This window comes from Carya illinoinensis, chromosome 11 (assembly GCF_018687715.1).
Source record: "Carya illinoinensis cultivar Pawnee chromosome 11, C.illinoinensisPawnee_v1, whole genome shotgun sequence".
Taxonomy (NCBI): Eukaryota; Viridiplantae; Streptophyta; class Magnoliopsida; order Fagales; family Juglandaceae; genus Carya; species Carya illinoinensis.
This window is the reverse complement of record NC_056762.1, coordinates 14,704,260-14,728,207: the sequence shown is the minus strand read 5'-3', so window position 1 is coordinate 14,728,207 and position 23,948 is coordinate 14,704,260. Positions and strand designations below refer to the sequence as shown.

The window sequence follows — 23,948 nt, the reverse complement described above, 5'->3', positions numbered from 1 at the left end:
GCTCTTATTTATACACAAAAATATTACTGTTTGAAAATATGTCCTCTAGGAAAAGATCAAAAAAACCCACTGTTAGACAAAAGATAAAAATCATTACCATTTAAAATTTAATTGTTACAAAATAATACCGGTGAGAAGTTATATTATTCTTAAAAACGTAATAATTTTGAAAATTTGGTTGTACTAACAAAAAAATAATTTTTGTGATGTGTTAAAAATATTCGTTGAAAAGTAATAGTTCAAACTATAAGAAAAAGACAAGATTGAGTAATTAAGATTGTAAAGGGAAGTGGGAAAAAATAATAATAAAAAAAAGAATAGAAAAAAAATAGAGAGAGATGTTGGAAGTTTTATAAATATAAGTTAAAAGATAATTTAGAAAAAGATAATTTTTGGCCAAAATTTTTAAAGAATTTTGAGCAGCAATTGTATGCTCTTAGATAGTTAGATGCCACATTCTATCAACGATTCTATGATATCTTTGACCAGAAATGAAACTTTTTTGAGCAGCAATTGGATGCTCTTAGATAGTTAGATGCCACATTCTATCAACGATTTGACGATATCTTTGACCAGAAATGAAACTTTCCGCCGTAAAATTAGATACGATACATTTCAGTCTCGCCTATATTTAGCTTTAAAAAAATACATCTGGGAAGGAAGCTCTTACCTTCCTGAAAAATGCGGTCAAACACTATTTAAATATAAAAAGTATTTCATTTCATCTTATTATTATAATAATATTTAATAAACAATTTAATTTTTTTAAATTACAAAATAATAATATTATTAAAAAATAATATTTTAATAATATTTTATTTAACTTTTAACTTTCATCTTCACTGTCTAAATCGCATCTTAATTGTTTTGTGCTGTTCATAGAATCCTCGACAGATTTAGAACTGAAGGATGAAACCTTCATACAGCTCGACGCATTCATATAATCCAACATTATTTTATTATCTCCTGACAATAAATCACATTAGATACTTTTTTTTTGGATTTAAAGGGACAAAATTATACATCAATTTGAATTAAAGTTGAACTAAACAAATCTTGGGATGTGTTTGTTTTGACATGAAACAATAGAAATAAGATGTTGTACACATTTTTCAGTGTTCTGGCATGGGCAGAATTACTTCGTCAACAAAAAAAACTAGCTTGCGGTCAGCCTCAAAAAATCTGGAGCAAAACAACGGCTTACCCTTCTACATATGATTTCATTCGTTCATAACCCTAGCCCCAACAAAACACATACACAATGAACTCCCAAGAGTTGCCATCGGCACACAACTACTCAATGTCCACCCCCACAACACCCAATGAGCCACTGGATGGAGTCTTGAACAAAATTGGAGAGAAGCGTATAGTATGATGACATGTTCTCTTTGAACATTTGCAGAGAGACTGCCACCAATCTTTACCCCCGAAGCTGAGTTCTTCATATTTCAGTTCTCTGCAATATGAAGAAGTCAACTCTCTAGTAGTAGTGTTACAAGATGTGAAAGAAGATCAACTAAGAACAAGGTGAAAAAAAAATAGGAAAAAATAAGGGTTCAAATCTCTCTATTGAACATTTGATCTTATTTTATTGTTCATGGTAGAGGCACAGAACTCTTGGTCATGATGGCATGTCACTGTTTTTGTTATTTTCAGTTAGTGATGGTCCTCCCCCCCACCCGAACCCCCTCATCGAGGGGTGGTTTCCAAGGCTTTCTTATGTAATCGTGATACGCAAACCCTACTGTAAAGCATCATTGATTTCCTCTTGAATGGCCGCTTGTCAAATGTCACACAATGAACACAAGAGAAGGATAGAAAGAGAGGGTGGCTGAAGGTAGGCATACCACTAATTAAAAACCATCGCAAGCAATGCACTTTGATTTTAGTGTATGTTGCGGTTTAGCAATCCTTGAAATGATAGGTAAAGATCTTTGTTATCCATTCCAAATATCTCTTCTGCTTTCCTTAGAGTTTCCTGAAAGAAAAAAAATTGCAAACCATAAACTACTTGAGAATTAGACAAGTGCGAGCAGTTTTAAGAGATAGAAGTAGCAAATAACTAGGCATTAAACAATTCGTTACCTCTCGAGTTTGCTTTTGACTATTTAGTTCCTTGATATTAGCCAGAAATGCACTGAACTGCTCATATGATAACCGACTCCTGGATTACAGAAACATGTAAATCACTGTTTAAAGAGCTCTATTACTACCATAACAAATTAGCCGGTATATAATTCAATGGACATACACAGACTCACCTGGCTTGCCGAAAAAACTCCTTTCCATCTATTCGAGGAGTGCGCCCTACATATTTTTTTAATTACAAAAGAAAATGATTAATGGCAGATGGCAGAATGCGACAACATACAAGATGTGATCAACGAGAAGTTAATCTACAGACTGTCATAATCTATTACGGAATACAACATGAAATACAGTGGAATGTTTTGCTAGCTGTAAGGGTAGGCCATGAGCAGTTAGAACTCTTGGCCAAGCATGCACCCAAAGAATACCGACAAGTAGTTATATGCTCTAATAATAAGGTGAAAATGAGAAAAACTGCCCATTGAAACAGCAACTCATAAAAACCTGGCTGTTGTCGTCCACGAGGAGGAGAGTTCGCTGCAGATGACTGCTGGCTTGATGGGTACCATGAAGACAGCGTACTCCTTCCTTCGTAGGGCAGTCTTGCGGGAGATGTTGAACCAGAGTTTTTTCGGGGAGATCCAACAGCAGAATAACTCGTAGGGGACACACTTGTAGAAATAATTTTTGGAGTTCCAGTTGGTGTAAGCTGTGGAGTGATATATGGAGTAATAGAAAATCTTTGCCTAGCATGCCTTGATGCTGCGGACAACAAAGTAGCTTAATATCTTTTCTTGAGAAGTAATAACATATATAATTTCAAGATACTAAGTTTCATAGTTTCATGACTTCTAATTTACAACCTAACTATAATAACAACTTACGATGGACCAAGATTTTAAGCTATTGAAAGGGGAACAATCTAGCCACACAATCTAGGCTCAAAGAATAGCACAGACAAGTTCATATACCTTCATCAGATTGATGTCCCATGGAGCCATTTGCCCCCTCATCTGTAAGCATGGAACACAAGGTACCCACGAGGTGGCAAGCAACATAAAAGAAAGAAATGTGAGAGCCTTGACAAAAAGCAACACATTTGATTTTTTTTTTTTTAAAAAAAAAAAAAAACAGAGATAAAACAATCATATTTATCAAAGATTAATGAAGTCAGATGAATAGTACCGTTGTCTGGATATGATTTGGGAATCGATTGGTCACAGGTTCCAATATCAACAGTTTCAGCTTGCTGTTAAAAGGAGATAAAAAACCAAAAAAAAAAAAAAAAAAAATATGGTATCTAATTAATTTTTAAGGCCCACATAAATCATATGCAAGGCCAATGTTGAGGAAAAGCATAAAAACTTAATAGAGAACCTGAACCAAGATTGGTTGGGGAAGGAAATCTTACTGATGAATTGTCATCATTTAGGGACTGCATGAGTTGCTTCTTAAATTGTTCCAACTGTTAATACCAAAAAAAAAAAAAGGAAATATATGGGAGCACTCGTGTCAAAGAAACTTGGATATCCACAGTAAAAATAATTAGGCAACACCATACAAGTGAAACTTGAAAGTAACAAAAGAAACTCAAAATGGGTATGAGCAAGAGACCAAAAGATGACAGAACTGAAAAAAGTTGAAGCCCTATGTTGAAAAATGGTCTAGCACAAGATTACATCAGTAAAGGTAGAAGCACCATAACTTCCATAAGTAAGATCAATATTTAGATATGGATATAAATAAAAAAAGCACTGCAACCATGAAACATCCTATTTTCTCACATGCAAACTGAAAGGTGAGCAAATGACTTTGTGACATCAAGGTAGTTGCAATGATGTACTAGGAACACAACTAAATATGTGATAGTAAGCCAAGCACTTTATACACATGAAGTTCTAGCTTTACAAGTTAGTTTTAGCTAAGCCAGGTATAATCAACTGGATTTTGCTTGAGCCTAGAATCCATATTGGCTACTCCTACTGTCCAGCCTTTAACTTGGGAGGAGTTTGAGCCAAAAGGAAATGTACTAAACATATATCAGAACTCTTTCCATTAACTTACCCAAAGGAACCCATGTCAGTTGCATTTATTCCAAAAAATGTGAAGTATTTTCTCCCTTTTCAACCTAAGGTACCATTGGCATTTCAGTACAAGAGAGATCTTGCTGGGAATCATTTGCTGTTAGGGTTTCATAGATTGTGCATTTCAAATGGGAATATTTTCGGGGCAGAGTTACTGTATATGAGGCAGCAAAAATATATGATTACTTCATTTCTTGAGTATCCTGATCAAAATCAGAAAGTAAAACTTCAATCCAAACTGACCTTTTTACAGCTTCTTTTCATTATTATCTGAGTCAAATAATTCATTAGACTTTCAAGTTTGACAAGGAATGAGTGAAGTTCAATGCTAGGCATGTTTGTGGTAATCAAACATCAACCAGAAAGGCCAACTAGAAGCCATGAGGCCATATCAGCTGGACTCAGTCACTCAGTTTGACATACTTTTCCTGGTCACTTGAAGGACATTGTCTTACAATCAGACTTTTGCTGATAAGTAAAAGCAATTATATTACAAGCGCAATGGGCATGCAACTTAAGTAGAAAAGCAGTATGCATGAGAAAACACCCAAAAGGGTGTTTAGAAACATCAGGATGAGCATTAATACAACACCACTCGAAGTGACTTAAAAAAACATAGTAAAGCCGAGCTATATTGAAAATTTGGGCATTCCTTTTAATCCAAATGCACTACATTAAACAATAAGATTGTTTGACTAAAATCAAAAGCACTTAACTGCTAGAAAATAAAACAAAGAATCATATAAATAAAAAGGAAGGGCCAACCCTAACTGCTGCCAAACACACTATGATTGACGAACACTAGCAGTTCTTTGTGATGCAATGATTACAATATGGTAACCGGCCCAAAACAGAAATATTGAAGACAACAGATTAGCTGATGTTCAAAAGCTTTCTGCTATTTCACATTTACTCCTATTTCAAAGAAAATTGCATTCTATCTGTTCCATCATCACTATAATGCATTCTTCAAGCTTGTCTTATATAATGATGGACTGAAACCCAGGATCTGATTAGCACCAATTGCAGTTGCTTGATTTAATCAGGTGAATGTTATCATCTTAAAGAAATTCTCACCATTTGGTGGGAAGAGATATGGGTGAACGAAAGGTTGGAATGGAAGGAATTACCAGAAGGAAAGAAAACCTGCTTTCCTTCTGTGTGGTTTACTGCATAAGGAAGAAAGGAGGGAAAAAGTAAATGTTGCACTTAGGTTGGAAGAAAAGAGAATCACCCCACTTTTGCAAGTTCCAGCCCATCAGAAAAAATTAGTAACTCTCATTTCTTTCCATTCCATTTCTCTCCAAACTGAATAAAATCATTTTACTCTACTTTTCCTTAGCCCACTTTCCTTACCTACAACACTCGTCCCCCAAACTCAAAGGAGTACTTATTCTGTGATCACCATATGCATACATATATATACTTGAGATACACACACAAAATATCTTTGGTGGGCCCAGGATGAAATGAACATCCTTTGCTTTCCTCCTTTAACCCAATCAACAATGGCAACAACCATCTTACGATCTCTTTTTCTATACCAGCTTTCGTACCCTCTACTCTTTCCCCCAACCAACTGAAGTACTAATTCTATTATCATTATAAGGTCTAAGAATCTAAATTTTCAGTGAACGTGACCCAAAAGATATGGAATTATATCTCACATAGTAATAATTAAGATCAAGATCACTAAATAACAAAATGGATATTGGTGGTTGGCTCAAGTGGTAAAGATCTTGGTCTTGGTGGTATGCTCCCTCTAGGTCTAAGGTTCAAATCTTTGGGTGCAAACAATTTCTAGGGGCCATCGGACTGGGGCAACTTCCCCTTGAATTACCCAAGCTGCACTTGCAGTGAACTCCTTGCCGAGGGCTTGTGCACCCCCGGGATTAGTTGGAACTTTGTTCTCAGGCACCTAGTGCCAATCAAAAAATAGATAAATAACTTTTTTTTATGACTAAAAAGATTCGGGTTTCTTGCATTGCACCAGCAAAAAATAGAAAAATAACAAAATGGATATTCGATCAAAATGAAATTCAACTGCTTCACTTGTAATCCAATTTAAGAAAGTCACAACTCCTAACATATATGCCGAGTTAACTAATCTTGGGCTGCAAAAACAACCATAAAGACATTTTAAAGCTCCATACATCTTTAATAAAGTTTATGACCAATAGGCTTTTTCCTGACCATAGGGCCTATTACCTTTTACATTCTTGCAGAAAGAAAAGCTTTATAGCATGTAGCAAATATGCCATTGCTAAGCTTTATAGAAAACTAATGTTACATGACAAATTATTGCTAATTAGGACCAGAAATAGAATTGCTTTTCTTTTTTGTATGTAATGGAATAAGTATATACATACATGTAAATACGAGACTACATTCTATTCTGGTGGCTCATTCCCAACAACAGTCCATTAACTAGCTATTGTCATTAATTATGAAAGAATATAAACCCAAAAGGCAGCCCGATTTACACTATTCCACTCTTTGAAACGAAAGATTTTTGTTCTCTAATCCCATAAGAAGAGTTGCAAGATAAATAGAACAAAAATTAGTTTTATTTTTTTTATAAGGAATAGAACACAAATTAAAATAACCCCAGCGAATGAACAATAAGATGACTACAGTTCAACCAGAGAAATAATAAGACATCCCTCACCTTTGCCAAATCACGGCCAAGTTTTTTTGCAGTCATTGCCAACGAATCTCGTTCCCTTGATAGCCTCATCTTCAATCGAACAAGTAAAAAATAAAAAATAAAAAAGTAAAGGATCAGAACAAAGAGTTTCGAATGCTTCAACTAGAAATTCAGATGCCTATTTCTATACCAGAGAATTTAAAGTTAAAAAAATGGACACTTTCAGATGTTATGCACTTTTGCTCTCTCTCTTTTCTTTTTCCTTTTACTTTCTTTTCAATTTTGGGACTCAAGAAAACAACACCACATATCTCTAGGTCAGTGATAAAAATATTGGATTTGAATGATTAAAACATATCGAAAATATGGATCTCATAATCCAATCACAACTTTTTTTGGTTAGTTCTGTAGGCAACCTAGGAAAGTAAGTTCTCAAATTATATTTCCAAAATTTTTCAAAAAATGTTTTCAACTTCAAACCAAACATCTTCCAATCTCAAAAAATTTACTGTTTCAACTTTTCATCCAATCAGTCTAGATTAAAGTGAAAAGTCAAAAACACAACCAAAACAACTTTTACAAAAACCAAAAAAAAAAAAACATCCTTAAAATGTTACATTTAAAACTTTTCCCATTCACTTTCACAAATCCTGATACAGAACATATTTTAAAAAAAAATAAATCAAATTTTCCTATCCACTTTCACAAAACCCAGTAAAAAAAAATCTGGTTTTTTTTAATCAGTAAAAAAGAAACTTTATTAATGAGAATAGGCATAATAGGCATAATCCAAGTACAAAATTCTCAAAATTTCATTAACAAAACATGGCCTAAGATGGCATAAAATGAAATCAATTTGCTGGCAACCATGGGATTAATGAAATACATTGGCTTATAAGGCTTCTCCCCTCAGCATTATCACCAAACTCCATCATTAGTTTCACTCAACTCACGACACTATTAAACTTCAATTGAGCTTAATTCCTCATTATCTTTTAGTTGTAAAAATTATCAAAATTAAAAACTCCAATATTTTTGCTTTTCTCTTCTTTTACACAGACGTAAAGCATCACTCTCTAAAATTCTGATTGCAAACAATGACACCCAAGCCCATGAAACTCCTAAATCTGGAGTGGGCTTTTGAGTTTAGACCCATTGGTACTGATCAAAAAAAAAATTTAGACCCATGGGCCAACTGCTTTTCTGCATATTTATATTGTATTAAATTTTAATCAAGTTTAGACATTGGTTATATTTGAATGTATGGCTGAAAATTTATGTTTTTGGAGTAAATATGCCATAAAAGGAAAGCTTTCAGGGAAAAAAAAAACTAAAGAAGACAATGATCTTTAAGATCACCAACTCTTACACAGGGCATAATTGTGCGTTGGCAGCCCAGATATTAAAGAAAATGTTTGTGATATGTATGAATGTTCTTTAAGTATTCAAGGTATTCAAAATGTGAAAATCTAATTATTATATTGTTTACTGTATGATATATTTGCTTACTTATTATTTGACTCACATCGTGTTTGTGTTGTTTTAAACGTTCTTGGTACTGAAGTTATCGACATTGGGCCAATAGGGCAGGCTCTAGCACTTGGAGACCAAGGCTTAGATTACACATTATCGTATCACTAGAGAGTTTCATTTATGATTTCTTTTATTTATATTTTTATTTGCTCTAGGTCTCCAGGACAAAGTCTTGACTAATCCCAAAGGTGCACAAGCCCTTAGCAAGGAACTTTCTGCAAGTGCACAACGGGTACATTTATGATGCCTTTTATAACATTGAGAGTTTATAAACTTATCAGCTTATGGGTTTTGCTATAACTATCACCATTTAAAGCTTTATTAATAAAATTTTCCGCATGTTTGACCTGTTTATAGATTAACCTATAATCTGGCTCATGGAATATAAACCATAGTAGCATTTCTAACCGTGGTTTATAGTAGCATTTCTAACCGAAGAGGAATTGATGTTTTTTTCTTTTGACGTCGGGAAACCTCTCCAAGGCAGAGCCCTTCCAACCCACCCCTGCTGTGGAATTGATGTTACACAAACTGTGCCAATTTTAATTTTCTTTTGAAAACGTTACCCAGTTGAGATCCACTAGAATACTAGAAAGAGAGGCCACCTCTTTATCCGGAATCTCAAAAATACAAAAACCCACAAAAATTTAACTAATCCCATCCAGCCCACCACCACCCCAGAAACTATTTGAAAAACCGAGCACAAACAAAACCGTCAAAATCAAACGCATCTGAGTCATAACAACAATTTTCAAGCACAATTCAACAATTTTCAAGCACATTTCAGCAACCTAACAAAAACACTCGAATCAGTTATGCCAACTGCTGTGGTTTTTAACCGAACAATAGAAAACACAGATTAAATTATTTAAGGCAATTAAACGAATAGGGAAAAAAAGAATAAGGGAGTACATTGTCGTCGAGAACGATTTTAAGTCTCGAGTCGGCCTCCCGGAAGGCGTAGTCGAGACGAGAGACCTTCTCCTCCAGGTCCACGACGACGCGGTCCTTGTCTTGGAGCTTGTGGCGCATGCGAGCGACCTCAGACTCGAGGTTGGATACACGCGAGGCTATGGCCATGGAGGTGATCTTCCGGGCCAGATCGAGCTGATCGTAGGGATCAGTCGGAATCACAGTAAGGATCTCGTCCGGGAGGTCGAAATCCGGGCCCACGCTCCCAACATTAATCAGCGCCATACCAACCTGTTCTCCTCTATCCCTCTCTCGCTTGTGTCAGCGTGAGAATTATACGTACATAAGAGGGTTTGGTAGTGTGGATGTGATTGCCTTGGTGTGGTTGCAGAGGCTATTAGCTATATGACAACGAACAGCCCCAACCTAATTCCATAAAATGACGCACGCTCCGTCTGTCGCTTTGGACACAACGAATTTGATCCCTTTTTTTAAAATTATTTTTATTTTTATTTTAGTTTGTTGTCTTTTGCTTTCAAGGTGGGGTTTATCTAAATAAAATTTGGTGCCTCACTTTCTTTGTTGGAGTTTGAAATTTAGGAGGTTTCCCTCCAAACAGACATGGAGAAACATAAACCAATTGATTTCAAATATCTTTTTCAGACATATGTAAATCGTTACTGGGAAAAGTTAGGGCTCGTTTGGTTCTTCAAATTAGATATTTAAATTAAATGATATAAAATTTAAAGTTAAATAAAATATTATTTTTTAATATTATTTTTATTTTAAAATTAAAAAAATTAAATTATTTATTTTATTTTATGTAAAAATTTAAAATAGATTATATAAGATCTAATGAGATAGTTTCAACTATGTAACCAAATCAAGCTTATACTCTGGATTTCATTGTTAACTCACAAGTTACTTAGGCTTGCTTATTGATTGAACAAGTACATATTTAGTTGTTCTGTTTATTTCTCAATGATACTTCTATCTCTTTGGCAAGGAAAGTATAAAAATATAAGAAACTTAAATGAAAAAAAAAAAGGGTAGAAAACGAGGGAGAGACACTAGAGTTACATTATATTTTGTTATTCTCAATTGTTTTTAATACAAAATAGAGATATGGTAAACAATTTCTTAGAGCAACTATTTTAAACTCTTGATTTTAAAGTGTAGAATTATTTTAGAAGAATCTAATAGTCTCCTAAGTGACGTAGAGGTGTAATCACAATAATTTGACTTGAATTATAAGATCGGCAAATATCTAAGGTTATGAGAATTCTATTCTACTTGAGGCAATTCAAACCTGTTTGAGGTAATTCGAGTTAACTTTATTTAGTAATATCAAAACATATATTATCAAAAAAGGGAAAGAAATTCTACTAATTGATCAGCCTCAAAAAATAAATTTTGTGCTCAACTTATATGAATTCAATCCTATCACAATCCAAATAAATTCAAAACAAAAATATATGTACTATGAAGATGAGATCATTTTTTTTTTTTTTTTTTTTTTTGGTCTGAATGGATAAGACTTAATTTGGATAGAGAGTTAAGATGCGATTAGACGAAATGAAAGTTGAAAGTTGAATAAAATATTGTTAGAATATTATTTTACTTTAGAATTTCAAAAAGTTTGAAAAAATTGTCATAATTAGTTAAAATGAAATTAATTGAGATGATTTTCTTATCCAAATCATGCCAAAAAAAGGGCCCGATGCATATAAGAGATATAGACACAGCATTAACTGTATTTGGGATTGATACTACTAAAACATAGTAATGGTATTCCGTACACTAGCAACATGCCTTAAAAAAATATTGCATAACCATTGGCAGAACCACATTGAGCCTAGGGGTGAAAACCGATCCATTAGGTGTGGTTTTTTTGAGAAAAACCAAAACTCAACCGATATTCACTAAACATGGATAGAACCAATCGAAACTGGCCAGTAAATGGGGAGGAAACCAACGAAGTCGGTTTTAGCACAATACCGGTTGGTCTTCGGTGTCCCTTCAGTGTCGCGAACGGCTAGAAATTGAGTTGCGAGTCAACAGAGTTGGTTCTCCACCGGTTCTGGACTCTGGCGGTTGGTTCTAGTCATTGCTGGCCAGTTTCATCGGTTCTATATACCTCTAGTTAAGCCTCACTAGGCCATACCTTGGTGCCAGGTGGGTGGGTGCTGCCAACTTCCATGCACTTTATCAGTGATAGGGGGTTTTGTTGTGATTTTCGTCCATATCTTGTATCCAATCCTTAAATACAGCACGGCTCTGGCACGATGTGCTTCCACATGGCAGTGTTAGGGTAGGTGGCGTCCTACCTTTTCACGTCACCCAGCTTCTCGTCCAGGCCCTAGCCCTCTTCTCCCTTATGCAATTCATGGGCCAACTGTACTATTGAACACTGCAGCCTCCAGGATAAACTTAGCTTGGCTAGGGAGGGATGTAAATATCCCTCCCAACTTGGCCCAGCCGAATAAGGGATGCAAATATTTCTTCTAATTGCCCTGCAAATTCCAATTGTACACATACAGTGAGAATTATTATTATTTTGTTTTCTTTTCTTACTCCCCCCCCCCCCCTTTTGTGTTTAGTAGCTTATGACATCTGACATTGGGACTGCTTTTCACACACATATGTCTTTTTTCCCATATTGGAGGTTGTGATGGCTAGATCCCACATTCCCTCATGTGATGAAAATCACAGAACCTGTCACTCCGTCATTTTGTTCTCGATGACACATGTCACTTTCTCATCTGGGCAGCCTGATCATTGTAGTTGCCTAATTAAACCCAAGCCCTATACTACTCTTACCTTCTTTCTTTCTTAAATCTCTCGCTCTCATTGTGACTCAAATTTGCTTCTTCTCTTCAGTTCTTCTCAATTTTCTTCATTCCTATTCACCTTTAAACCCTTTCCTTTTCCTTTATCATTCCCCTTCAATGGCACCATATAACACCTCACATTCTGCTTCTCGGGGTTCTCACTCAACCCATTTGGAGAGATCTTCTAGGGTCTTGGGGGCCTAGATTCTCCTAAGGTTTGTGACCAATCTCAATACTTCGATGGGTATCACTGGTCCCTAGCGGTCACTTTTGCGGACTTGAAGTCATTCAGGTCCACCGTCTTTGAGGCTCTGCGAATTGCAAATAGGACATTGACTCGGAGAGTTTTTCCACAAATGTGGCATTGTACCCCTCGATTTTCACCAATGGACTGCGGCTTCCTTTTCCACAAAATCTTGGACTTTTTTCACTTGGTTCCATTGCAACTTCACTCCAACACGTCAGGGATTTTGCTATAGTTTTGCATCGTTTGTCGCATGGTCCTAGACCCATAGGCGATTGTTACCTGGGCTTGACTGCAAAGAGATTATGTCCATACACAGGGTGCTCATCATGGTGATAACTTGTACAACTTCCACTCTAGCTCAAGATACAAAATTGCTCACCTAGACTCTCACTTCTTCAATTTCAAAGATTAGTTCAAGCAATTTTTCTTTATGACAAGAGAAGCGTAGGTAGAGGCACACCCAGAGGAGTTCCATTCTAGTGCTCTACTTACTAGGGCCAACATAGATCAATTCCTGATGTCACCAACTTGATCTCGTTTTATTGAAAGATGCCTCCCAAGAGGTCAATTAGAGGACTTCCAGTGCTAGAGGGAGAGGAGAAAAAGCCTCAGATAGAGATAGAGGAGGCCCAGGAATCATAGGAGTCAGGTAGCAGTGGCATTAGCTCCTAATCACAAAGGTAGCCTCCAGTGGACCAATCTTCCTGGGTTTTGTCCATGTTAGAAGTTGCGGAGCCAATTCGCGAATAGCGGCATTCCTTGGTTGGTGTTGGCTCTTCTTGGGCTGGACAACTCCCCTTCCCAATGCAGTCGATGTTCCAGTCTCCTACCCCATAGGGCAATGTAGAGCCAGCAGGGATTCTCAGCCAAGGGGAGGAAGAGCTAGAGATGGCCTTTTTCCCGGCCTTCCTTGACCACCAACATAGACTAGTTCCTGATGTAACAAGATTGATCTCGTTTCATTGAAAGACACCTCCTAGGAGATTAATCCTCTTCCCAGGGGTAGAAGAGGACTTCTAGTGTTAGAGGGAGAGGAGAAAAAGCCTCGGACAAAAAGGTAGAGGAGGCCCAGGAGTCAGGTAGGAGCGGCATCTGCTCCTAATGACAAAGGCGGCCTCTAGTGGGCCAATCTTTCGGTGTTCCGTCCATGTCAAAAGTTGCAGAGCTAGTTCGCAAATAGCCGCATTCCTTGGTTGGTGTTGGCCCTTCTTAGGCTGGACAACACCCCTTCCCAACGCAGTCTGTGTTCCAGTCTCCTACCCCATAGGGCAATGTAAAGCCAACAGGGATTCTTAGCCAAAGGGAGGAAGAGCTAGAGATGGCCTTCCTTGAACACCTACTTACTAGGACCAACATAGACCAGTTCCTAATGTCATCAGATCGATCTCATTTTATCGAGAGACACCTCCTGGGAGGTCAATCCTCTTCTTAGGGGTGGAAGGTACTTCCAATGCTAAAGGGAAAAGAGAAAAAGCCTTGAACAGAGATAGAGAATGTCCAAGAGTCATAGGAGTTAGGTAGCAGCGGCATCAGCTCCTAATCACAAAGTCGGCCTCCAGTGGGCCAATCTTCTCGAGTTCCATCCATGTCAAAAGTCGCGAAGCCAGTTCATGAATAGCCACATTCCTTGGTTGGTGTTGGCTCCTCTCAGGCTGGACAACACCCTTCCCACCACAGTCGGTGTTCCAATCTCCTACCCCCACCGGGCAATTGTAATACTTGAGTCCTACTAGGTGGGTCCTTACATCATTTTATTATTTTTTTAAGTTAAATATTTTTAAGATAAAGATTTTATTATTTTATTATGTTATTATTTTATTTTAAGATAAGTGTGTTTTTATTTTTATGTGGGTTATTAAAATAAATTAAGGACATGATTTTAAGACTTTATAATATTTTTCTCTTTAGCCCTCTAATTTTAATTATTCAAGAAATGGCCTAAGCTTCCCATACCATTGGATGGGTAGGTAAGGGAAATATCTTCCCACACTTAATCCCCACCGCTCCTTTAAGCTTGTGAGGTAAGATTTGACCTAGAAAAAGTGATTTAGTCCTTATCCCTTGAATCTGTTGGCTTCCAAGGCAGGTTTTGACTAAAAGTGATTTAATCCCTTATCTCCCTTCAATCCATTGGTCACCTAGCCAAAAGAAAAGAATAAGTCTTCTTCCTTCTTCTCCAAGCCGACACCCATTTCTCTAGGGCTAAGTAGAAATTCGAAAATCCGACTCCGACTCCGCTTCGACTCCGCTCTAGCTCTAACAAGTCGGAGCCGGAGTCAGAGTTTCTTCCCGTGGAGAAGTCGGAGTCGGAGTCAGAAGCCAGGCGGAGCCAACTCCGATTCTGCTCCGCTAATGTACATATTTTATAAAAAAAAAAACGTGTTTTTCTATATATTAATCATATAAATATAAATATAATAACATGTAATATTAATGTATAAATACTAAAATACTTAATAACATGTAACACTAATATATAACTAATAAATTTATAAATAATATATACATCATATACTCTAAGTCTAACTCTCTAAGTTAGTAATAATTAATATATATATAATATATTACTATATATTAATATATATAGTATATATATATTATATACTTTACTAGTATAATTATAGACCATATATATAAACTATATTATATATAGTTAATATATAACATAAAATATCTTATTTTATTTTATATATTATAATCTTATATATATAGTATAGTTTGTACTTTATATATATATAATATACTATATAACTATATATACACTTATATAATATATATAATACTTATATAATACATAGTTATATTATATATAATAGTATAGTTAATATATATAGTATTAAAACAAAATTAAAATTTGATTTAGGGTTTACAAAAAAAAAAGGGGGGCTCAAAATCACCAAAACATAGCCCAACGATGTCATTTGGGCTATGTTTTGGTCACAAAACAGAGTAAATTAAAAACCAAAGTAAACGGTGCCATTTTTGGAGTTAAACGGCGCCGTTTTACTTCAGTAAAATTCATTTCCCCCCCACCCCACCCCCCCCTCGGCCACCCTAACTCCCTCACAGCTCTCTCACTTCTCACTTCTCAGATTCACTTGAATTCCTCTCACTCTCACAGTCTCACGGAAATCAAATTTTGAAGGCTTGAAGGAACCCTAGCTCAGCCCCCACTCGCACGGAGCCACGATCTCAGCCACGGCCCAGCCCTAGCCTCCAGCTCCGACGACCTCGTTGCTTTTCCCGTTCTCCGGTCATCTCCTATCTCTCTCTCTCTCTCTCTCTCTCTCTAACGAAAATCTTGATTTTTTTAAAGATCTATTTTTAGGTGCCCCAGTCTGCACTTGGCAGTCCCCGTCGCCCCGAGTCCCCACCCCTAGTCGGATATATCTGTGATCACAGACCCAGTTCCCAACTTGGTCGAGTCCCCACGCCGTCGCAGATCTGGGTCATCGCACGGTACCCACTGCCCTCCCACGGTCTCACCGACGCTATCCCGACTCCGCTTCGACAAGTTGGAGTCAGAGTCAGAGCAGAGCATATAGCCTTCGGAGCCGGAGCCGGAGTCGGAGGACCCAGATACCGACTCCAATTTGTCGGTGCTCAGCCCTACATTTCTCCATTTCTATTCTTCTTCCTTTCATCTTCAAGCTCAAGAAACGCTTTTCCTTTCTCCTCTCCAAACTGTGTGACCCTAAGGAAAGAAAGGAATAATTTCCTTCCTCCCCAAGCTTGGAACCCATTTTCGGGTTTGCTCATAGCTTGGAACCCAAAGCTTATTTTCATCTTCTAAAAAATGAAATCTTGAAGGCAAGAGGATCTTGATTCATTCCCTAGTGTGATTTACATGTGGGTTTCGAATTTCATTATTTATCTCACATGGATGTTTCAGTTTTGGGTTTCTAGCCAAGGGTTAGTATTCTCTCTAGTTCCCTAAGCCAAACTCACCTCTCCTCTTCATCATTTTCATGCTTTGGGAAGGATTCACCAAAGGTAGAAACCCTAGCTCGACCCATTTGGTTTTAGTTTGATTTTGGAGGCCAACTAAACTGTTTTTAGCTTGTATCTTACTTGTAGATAAATCCCTATGTTACAAATAATTATATATGCTCTATTTTGGCCTAAACCGAAATTGTTAAAGTAGTCTTGTTATGTATTTTCCTATATTTGAAAATGCTATGTTGCTATTAAACTTAAGTTAATCATAGGTGATGATTTAAGTGAGGCTAGTTTACATATGTTGGTGCTATGTGTCTTGCAAGAGGATGATTAGTAATCTACTTTTAGGGATGTTTAGAGGTTCGGTAAGAGGCTTTGCTTGGGTTTTATAATTCTATATCTTGCTTTTAAAAGGTATTAACTGGGTAAAGCATAAGCTTGAGTGTTTAAAGGTTTTAATGTTGCTTAATGGGTAATTTTGATATACTTTATGCTACTCTAAGTTTAATGGGTTATTTATCTAAGCTATTTAAATATGGCTTGTGTGACTAAACCATAGCATGGCTGGTTTAAGTTTAGGAGGTTAATTGTGCACGATATATCATGATATGCAAAGCTGTCCAAGTGCCCCTAAGCCCATGCCATGCCACGTTTTGATGTAAAAGCAGTCCATTTGCATTGTTCCCCTTTTTGGTTAAATTCTACCTAACCCAAGAGTTCAAAATATTGATAAGCTAACCTTTTTATAATGAGGGACCATGAGTTAATTTAAAAGGGGCATGATTGCTAAGATTGTTTAGCCTACTTGAAATGTCTAAATCTATTTTTAGCCATTGTTGAGAAATTTTCAGATTTTTATCTTTTAATGTCCATAACCCAAAGTGAGCTTGAACCAAAGAGACGTTGCCCAAAGCCTATGAATTCTTAACTACTCTTGATGTAAGCTTTTTAAAATAGCCTTCCATGGACAGCTAGCATGTCTTAATGTTTAATTTATTGTTCTTGTAAGTTGAGGTGAGGAGTAGTCATTTGGTTAACGCTAAGTTATTTATTGGAACAGGACCTATTGAGGTTGGAAATACTGAGGCATATCGAGGTAAGTAGCTATGACCATGCTCTTACACAAAGTTCTCTCATGAACGAATCTCTCTCTCTCTCTCTCTCTCTCTCTCTCTCTCTCTCATTGCAAATGTTCTTCTAAAAAATGGTAAATGAATTTATATTATGTACAAGTATTTCTCGGTAGTCCCTGTTAAGCACCTTATCGATTATAATTGTGTGTATGTGTATATGGTAATGCATGCACGTAGGTTTAGGTCATGAGATTTCGTACATGCTTTCTCAAATAACTAATGTCTTACTTATATGTAAGCATGACATGAAATGCTCTTTTTTCAAAATAAACGCATATGCATCGAACTAAGAAAAGATAATAAAACGTGTTGTGATGACCAGCTTTTACGTGTATTTTCATTGAATGGTTGTTTTTAATTTAATTAATATATTGATTTATTTATTTTAAATTATTGTATTTTAATTGGTTTTAATTTATTTGATGTTGTGTTTAATTTATTTAGTCATTTTACGGTTTTTAATATCGTTTTTGACGGATCAGTTTTGGTTTCCGGAGTGAGGATTGGACCTCATTTCTTTTCTCCATCTTTTCTTTTCTCTTTTCCCTTTTCTCTTTTTCTCTTTTCTTTCTTTTTCTTTCTTTTTCTTTCTTTTTTTTTTTCTCATTTTCTTTCCCGTGCTTCGACCCCCCTGTGTGTTTTCTCTCTCTCTCTCTCTCTCTCTCTCTCTCTCTCTCTCTCTCTCTCTCTCTCTCTCTCTCTCTCTCTCTCTCTCTCTCTCTCTCTCTCTCTCTCCTTCACGCTGAAGCTTCCAGCCACCCAATACCGCTGTGAGCCACACCACCACCACCAATCTCTTCCCCTCCCTCCGGTGAACCACCCCACAAATTTCCACCGCCAACGGAGCCGCCGTTTAGCCGGAATATCTCTTCCAAGCTGAACGACTTTTGCTCCGATTTGCCGCCGTCGCTCCACCTCCGGCCACCACCTCTTCACCACTTCATCACCGACTCCTTGCCGTCCTAAACCACCAATTTCCGGCCTCGATCCGTCTTCGGAATAGTCCCCACGAGCTAACTCTCCGATTTGGGTATTTTGGCCACCTACCGCCATTTTCGCTGCCACCCATGGCCAAACTCCACTTCCCATAGCTTCAAAAACATCCTTAGGCCATTCCCTATCAATCCCGAGTTTTGGTTTGTCCCCGTTCGAAAGTGGGTAATTTATTACCCACGGCCACAGTGTAAATTACACTGTTACGTTACTTTTCTTCCGCCATTTGCAACACCGCGAACTTTCAAAAAATACCATATAGTACTGTATGTATTTTCTAAACTCTACTTTTAGATTTAAATATATTTTTCTCATACAATAAATATCTGCTGTTGGTTGGTTGATTCCGGACTGAGTTCGAGGAGATCGGGGGTCGGATGGATTGAGGACGGAGTGCTTGGTTTTGGTTGTTTGTGATTACTTGATTATTTGTGCCATGAGGCGTGTGTTACATGTTGCATACATGTGCATTTCATTTTAAGTGAGAAAATCGTGTTTTGTTGGCATAAATGGTTTGCGGGTGCGTATGTTTCATGAGCCCAAGCTGGGATGAGTTATTATCTCGGTGCAGCTCCTCTAGTCACTTGGGAGTGGATAATACTGAGTGACATCCCCTGGGTTGTCGCAGGGCGACGACCGGATCACATGATACGGTAACGCTGTCGTGTCGACTCCGTGATTCCTAGAGTGGCGGGGACTAGAGGATGGCCTGGCCAGGTAAGCGCGTAATCATTACCTGCAATGTGGCACAGAGCCAGGGTGTGCGGATGATCCCTAGGGGAGATCATGGTGCATGCATAATTGGATCGTTTTTATAGTTTTCGGATGCGGGCCATTTTCTGGGAAAATGGCGAAATTTGATTTTGAGGCATTTGATCCATTTTTTGGGAAAATGGTAGTTTGGGCCATTATCTGGGATAATGGCGAGGATTGGTTTTAAGCGATATGTTTTTGGGCCAAATGGGTTTTTGGCGTGCGTGGAAAAATATGGTTTTACGGGACATGTGCATTGGTTTTTCTTTCATGCATATTGTTTGAGTTTATATGTTTTTATCTAGTGGTGTTTGGATTTTACTTACCTGCAGCACCATTTTTTGTACCGTAGATTTTGGTGTAGGGTTCGAGGAGGAGGAGGAGGCTGAGCCCGAGGACGCAGCTTCGCCAGAGTTCTGAGTTGGGTTATGCTTTGTTTTCGGCTTTAAAAATATATTTGTGTTATGTAATATTTTATTATGTAAGTTTTGAACAGCTTTGTATTAAACAAAAAAAATTCTGGTACTTAGTTATATGACTTTGCTTTTCGTTGCGTGTTTCTTGTGCACATTTGTTGCTTATACACACACTTGGCACACGTCGATAGGGTGGTGACCCGTGATGTCATCATCCGGACGTCTCAATTTTCCCGTATCCGTGCGTGGGGATTTGGAGGCGTCACACGTTTGACTGCAAAGAAAGAAAAGAAATGAAGGGAAGGTTAATGAATGAAAATATGTAACAACCATATGAATGGAAATGGTACCTGGGCAAATTGCAATGCTGAGTAAGTAGTACTGGTAGTGCACCCAGTTTTGCCTCCTGACTGAAAGAGATTCCTAACATGTGGCCACGGGTAGAATCCGAGTCCAAAAGACCGCTAACCCCAACACACGGGGCATAATAGTGTGCCGGCCAAATGAAAGTGAAACATGAAAGTAAATGTTATGCATGAAAATATTGCTTAAATGTTATGCTTGAAAGTATTGCTTTAGTTTTAAATATTCTAACAATATTTTATTCAACTCAACGCAACTCAACTCAACTAATATTTAAATGTTTATGCATGAAAGTATGACTTATTTTTAAAACTGTTTATGCAGGAAAGCATTGTCAGAATCAGCAAATGTTTATGTATGCATGTTTTCAAAAGAAAAGATTAGATGCTTAGTAAGTTAATAGCATGATGTATTGCTTACTGAGTATTAGACTCACTTTATGTTTATATTTTAAATGTCCAGGTATTAATGGAGAGGTTGAGAAGCTGGGCACTACTGAGAAGGGAGGGGTCGATGCTTAGTAGTCCCTTGTTGGTTCAATTCTTTTGGTGATGACTTTTGGTTTATATGTGTGATAACCTGCTCATTATTTCTCCTATAATTACGAGCTTCGATCCACGTGCCAAGCCTCGATGGCGTGTTTTAAAAGATATCAAGTTGATTTCAAAGTAAGATAAATATTTTAAAACTTACGAGTATTTTAAATATTTTAGAAATATTTATATGTGATATTTCTAGTGTTATTAGACAAAACTTGTTTTTAAATAACACAATTATAACATTTTGATGAGGTCTAAAAATATTATAATTGTGAAAAATTGTTTAAATTAAATATTTTAGTCATTCAAAAATATTACGAGATTTAACTTATATTGAAAACTCTAAACTAATTTAAATAGTTTTATCCTCTTTAAGTAATTAACAAGACTTCATAATTTTAAATAATAATGAAGGAATATTATTTTATAAACATTATTCTATCTTAATTCCTTTCAGTATTTTATTTTAAATAAAATACTTACGTGTTTTCAAATCAGTGTTTAAACTCACTGATAGATCGTTTTGAAGATCTTGGAACGAATGGCCTGGATTAAATACCCAAGCCCCTCTCTTTTTTTTCCCTCACTTTTTCCTTTCCTCTTTCTCTCTCCTCTCCCTTACTTGTGTAGTTGTTCCTCCCAGCGGACGCCACCACTAGCCGCCCACCTCCACCTCCATCATTGGCAGCTCCCCCTCTCGTCCCCACCGGTGGTGAGTGCCACCTGCAACCCATTCTCTCTCTCCTCCTCCCTTTAACTAAATGGGTATGAAAACCCATTTATTAGCTCCTACTACCGCCTTACAAGGCCAACATGGCCACCAACCACCACCAACAGCTTCACCACCTCATGAGCTTCCCTTCCATAGCCCTAGTTTCGCTATGCTCCACCTCCTCTGCCATCAAGCACTTCCACCAACCTCCCCCAAGCTTCCCATGATATTCCATAGCCTTCCTCCACCTCAAGCACCCTCACTCTCTCTCGGATGCACTGTTCACAGCGTGATGCCACTGTGCTCCACCACCTTAGACCACCATGAGGCCACCTTGAGCCTTTCCAAGAATACGTCTAGTTATTTCCAAGCTCAAACCACCACAGTACACGATGTTAACTGCCACGTATGAATTCTCCGATGCTTTGATCCTGACGGGTAACGAGCAACATATGGGTTATCCCGTCGATGGTATAACCCTCTATTCTTCATTATTTATGATATGTGTTAGTTATTAAGTTCTGGACTGTGCTGTTAGTTATTGTGAAATTCGTTGCGTAGTTGTGAAGTGAAATGTGACTGTGTAGTGAAGTGTTGGACATAATCATGTAGTGTTGTGACTATGTTGTGAAGTATGGGCATGAGGTGTACGCTGTAGTTGTGATGCGGCATGGTGTGTGAAGGGAGTACACATGGAGCATACTTCATGTAGTGCAGCGACGTATCATGTGATGTGCGCCGTAGTGATGTGTAGTGTAGAGTGAAGAGAGTACACGTGGCGCGTGCTCTGTGTTGTGTAGCAATGCATTGTAAGGCGTGTCATGTATAAAGGGATGGTTACGTAGTTGAAGAGTGTAGAGTGTATGGTGTAGCATCAGGAACTATGTAATAGTGTCCCAAAGTAGCTATGACATGGCTTGTAGTCCGAGGTGACGGGTGTTACCTTGTGGTTGACTTATAGCTGAGAGTATGTGAAATGGTGGAAAAGTATCAAAGTAGTGCATCGGAGGCATGACGGATGTCGTGCTATGACTCGAGATTTTTCTTGAGCTATGAGCTACGTGACATGACATAGCTGCATTTGTGGATGCAGTCCTTTCCTGTCAAGTGTTGGGATGAACTTGTAAAGGGGCTAGAATGTAGGAAGGCCCTGCTGGCCAAGTTTGAATAAAAGTTGGTATCGGAGTATGGAGCTTGTTTATACAAACGGGCATTCATTGGACTGTAAGTTGATCTTAGGTGAAAAATGGGGTAAAGTACATGTGCCTCTGGTGAGACACGTGTGCTGGACAGGTTTACCATATGTAATGGGTAATCTGTCCTGAGCATGGTTACACGGTGTTTTAGCCCCAGAGTTGGCTTTAAACTGTGTAGCGTGCATGGATGGGAATGATGATTGAGTAAAAGCTAGGATGCGTAAAGGTAGTGACGAATATATTATCTAAGGTTGGAACGCGTGACTCTGTTGGTTGGAATCATGCATAGGAACATGGAAATAGAAGAATAAGACAGAGTTCTTAGTGTCTTAACCATAAGGTAAATTGCGGAGATTCACTTTACTGAATAAGATTCCGAAAGTTTTAGCATAGTAAATGGCACGTAAGAGCCCAGGGATGGATGGAGAGTATTCCAAGTGAGGCATAGTTTTATTTCTATTATAGTTACTTATGCATTAGATAGATGATGACATAAGATCATGTGTATGCATATAGGTTGCCATCTGACACGCACACGAATGGACTGCATGGAATGAGTATGGCATGAAATCCAAGTAAGTATTGCATTCATACTCTTCTAGAGTTTTCTTAAATAAATGAAAATGAAAATGAAATGCTTTTCTTTAAAATGAAAATGAAAGGTTTTTTCTACGAAACACGCTTTGAAAAAAAGAAAACTAAGCATAAATTTTCAAGTATAAGTAAGTAACGGCCCTCATTGGCAGCCCCTTTTCATGCACCCAAGGTATGTAAGTGTATGCATGTGGAAGATGCTATACGTGGTACGTATTGTATGTATGTTCATGAAAAGAAATGAACCGAAGCTTTAAAAGATGCGTGAACTGACATTTTTAAAGGATGACAAGAAAGAAAACTATTTTTTTTAAATGACTTTATGAATGAAATGAACTGAAGAACTATAAGAACCGAATGAAAGAACTGTAAAGGACTGAATGGACTGAAAATGAATGAAAGGATTGTAAAGGAATGAATGGACCAAATGCTTAAGGTATAAAGATACGTAACAGCCACATGAATGGAAAAGAAAAAGGTACCAAAGGATTGGACTGGGCAGATTGCAATGTTGGGTAAGTAGTACTGGTAGTACACCCAATGCTGCACCATAACGAAATGGATTCCCAACCTATGGCCACGGGCAGAATCAGGTCCAAAACACTACTAACCCCAGCACACGGGGTGCAACAATGTACAACAACCAATGAAAGTGATAAGAAAAGAATGTATGCATGTTAAGAAAGAATGCATGTATGTATGGAAAGATGTATGCAAGAATGTATGTAAGAAAGGATATATGCATGAAAAGACTCTTTAAGAAATGAAAATTGCAAGCCATGGGGAACTGTTTTACAAGAAGAAAGCGTGTTTAAAAGAAAAATCCCACCTTGCAACGTTTTAAAATGAACAAAATGTCTATTCATGCTATGTATATAATATATATGGAGTGATGAATGCATAACTGAAAACCTATGTCATTATATTTTAACTGTATGAAATAATAATTATGAGTCATTGACTCATTT

The 23,948-nt window shown here is 37.4% G+C and overlaps 1 protein-coding gene across 1 annotated transcript; it reads right to left on the bottom strand.

The window, feature by feature from the left end:
* Positions 1 to 1,009: 1,009 nt before the first annotated feature.
* LOC122281636 (uncharacterized protein At4g15545) lies at positions 1,010 to 9,694 on the bottom strand. Its single transcript, XM_043093324.1, has 10 exons — positions 9,265 to 9,694; positions 6,841 to 6,909; positions 3,500 to 3,553; positions 3,274 to 3,337; positions 3,060 to 3,101; positions 2,593 to 2,850; positions 2,262 to 2,307; positions 2,086 to 2,164; positions 1,848 to 1,978; positions 1,010 to 1,456 (listed from the first exon to the last, which is right to left on the bottom strand). The coding sequence occupies exons 1-9, from the start codon at positions 9,547 to 9,549 to the stop codon at positions 1,886 to 1,888; spliced, it is 990 nt and encodes a 329-aa protein (XP_042949258.1). The 5' UTR covers positions 9,550 to 9,694; the 3' UTR covers positions 1,010 to 1,456; positions 1,848 to 1,885.
* Positions 9,695 to 23,948: the final 14,254 nt, after the last annotated feature.

Coding starts and splice junctions, on each gene's coding strand:
- LOC122281636 (XM_043093324.1), bottom strand. CDS start 9,549: ATGGCGCTGATTAATGTTGGGAGCGTGGGCCCGGATTTCGACCTCCCG. Junction 3,338..3,499: donor TAAATGATGACAATTCATCA/GTAAGATTTCCT, acceptor TCCTTTTAACAG/CAAGCTGAAACTGTTGATAT. Junction 2,308..2,592: donor TCGTGGACGACAACAGCCAG/GTTTTTATGAGT, acceptor AAAAATATGTAG/GGCGCACTCCTCGAATAGAT.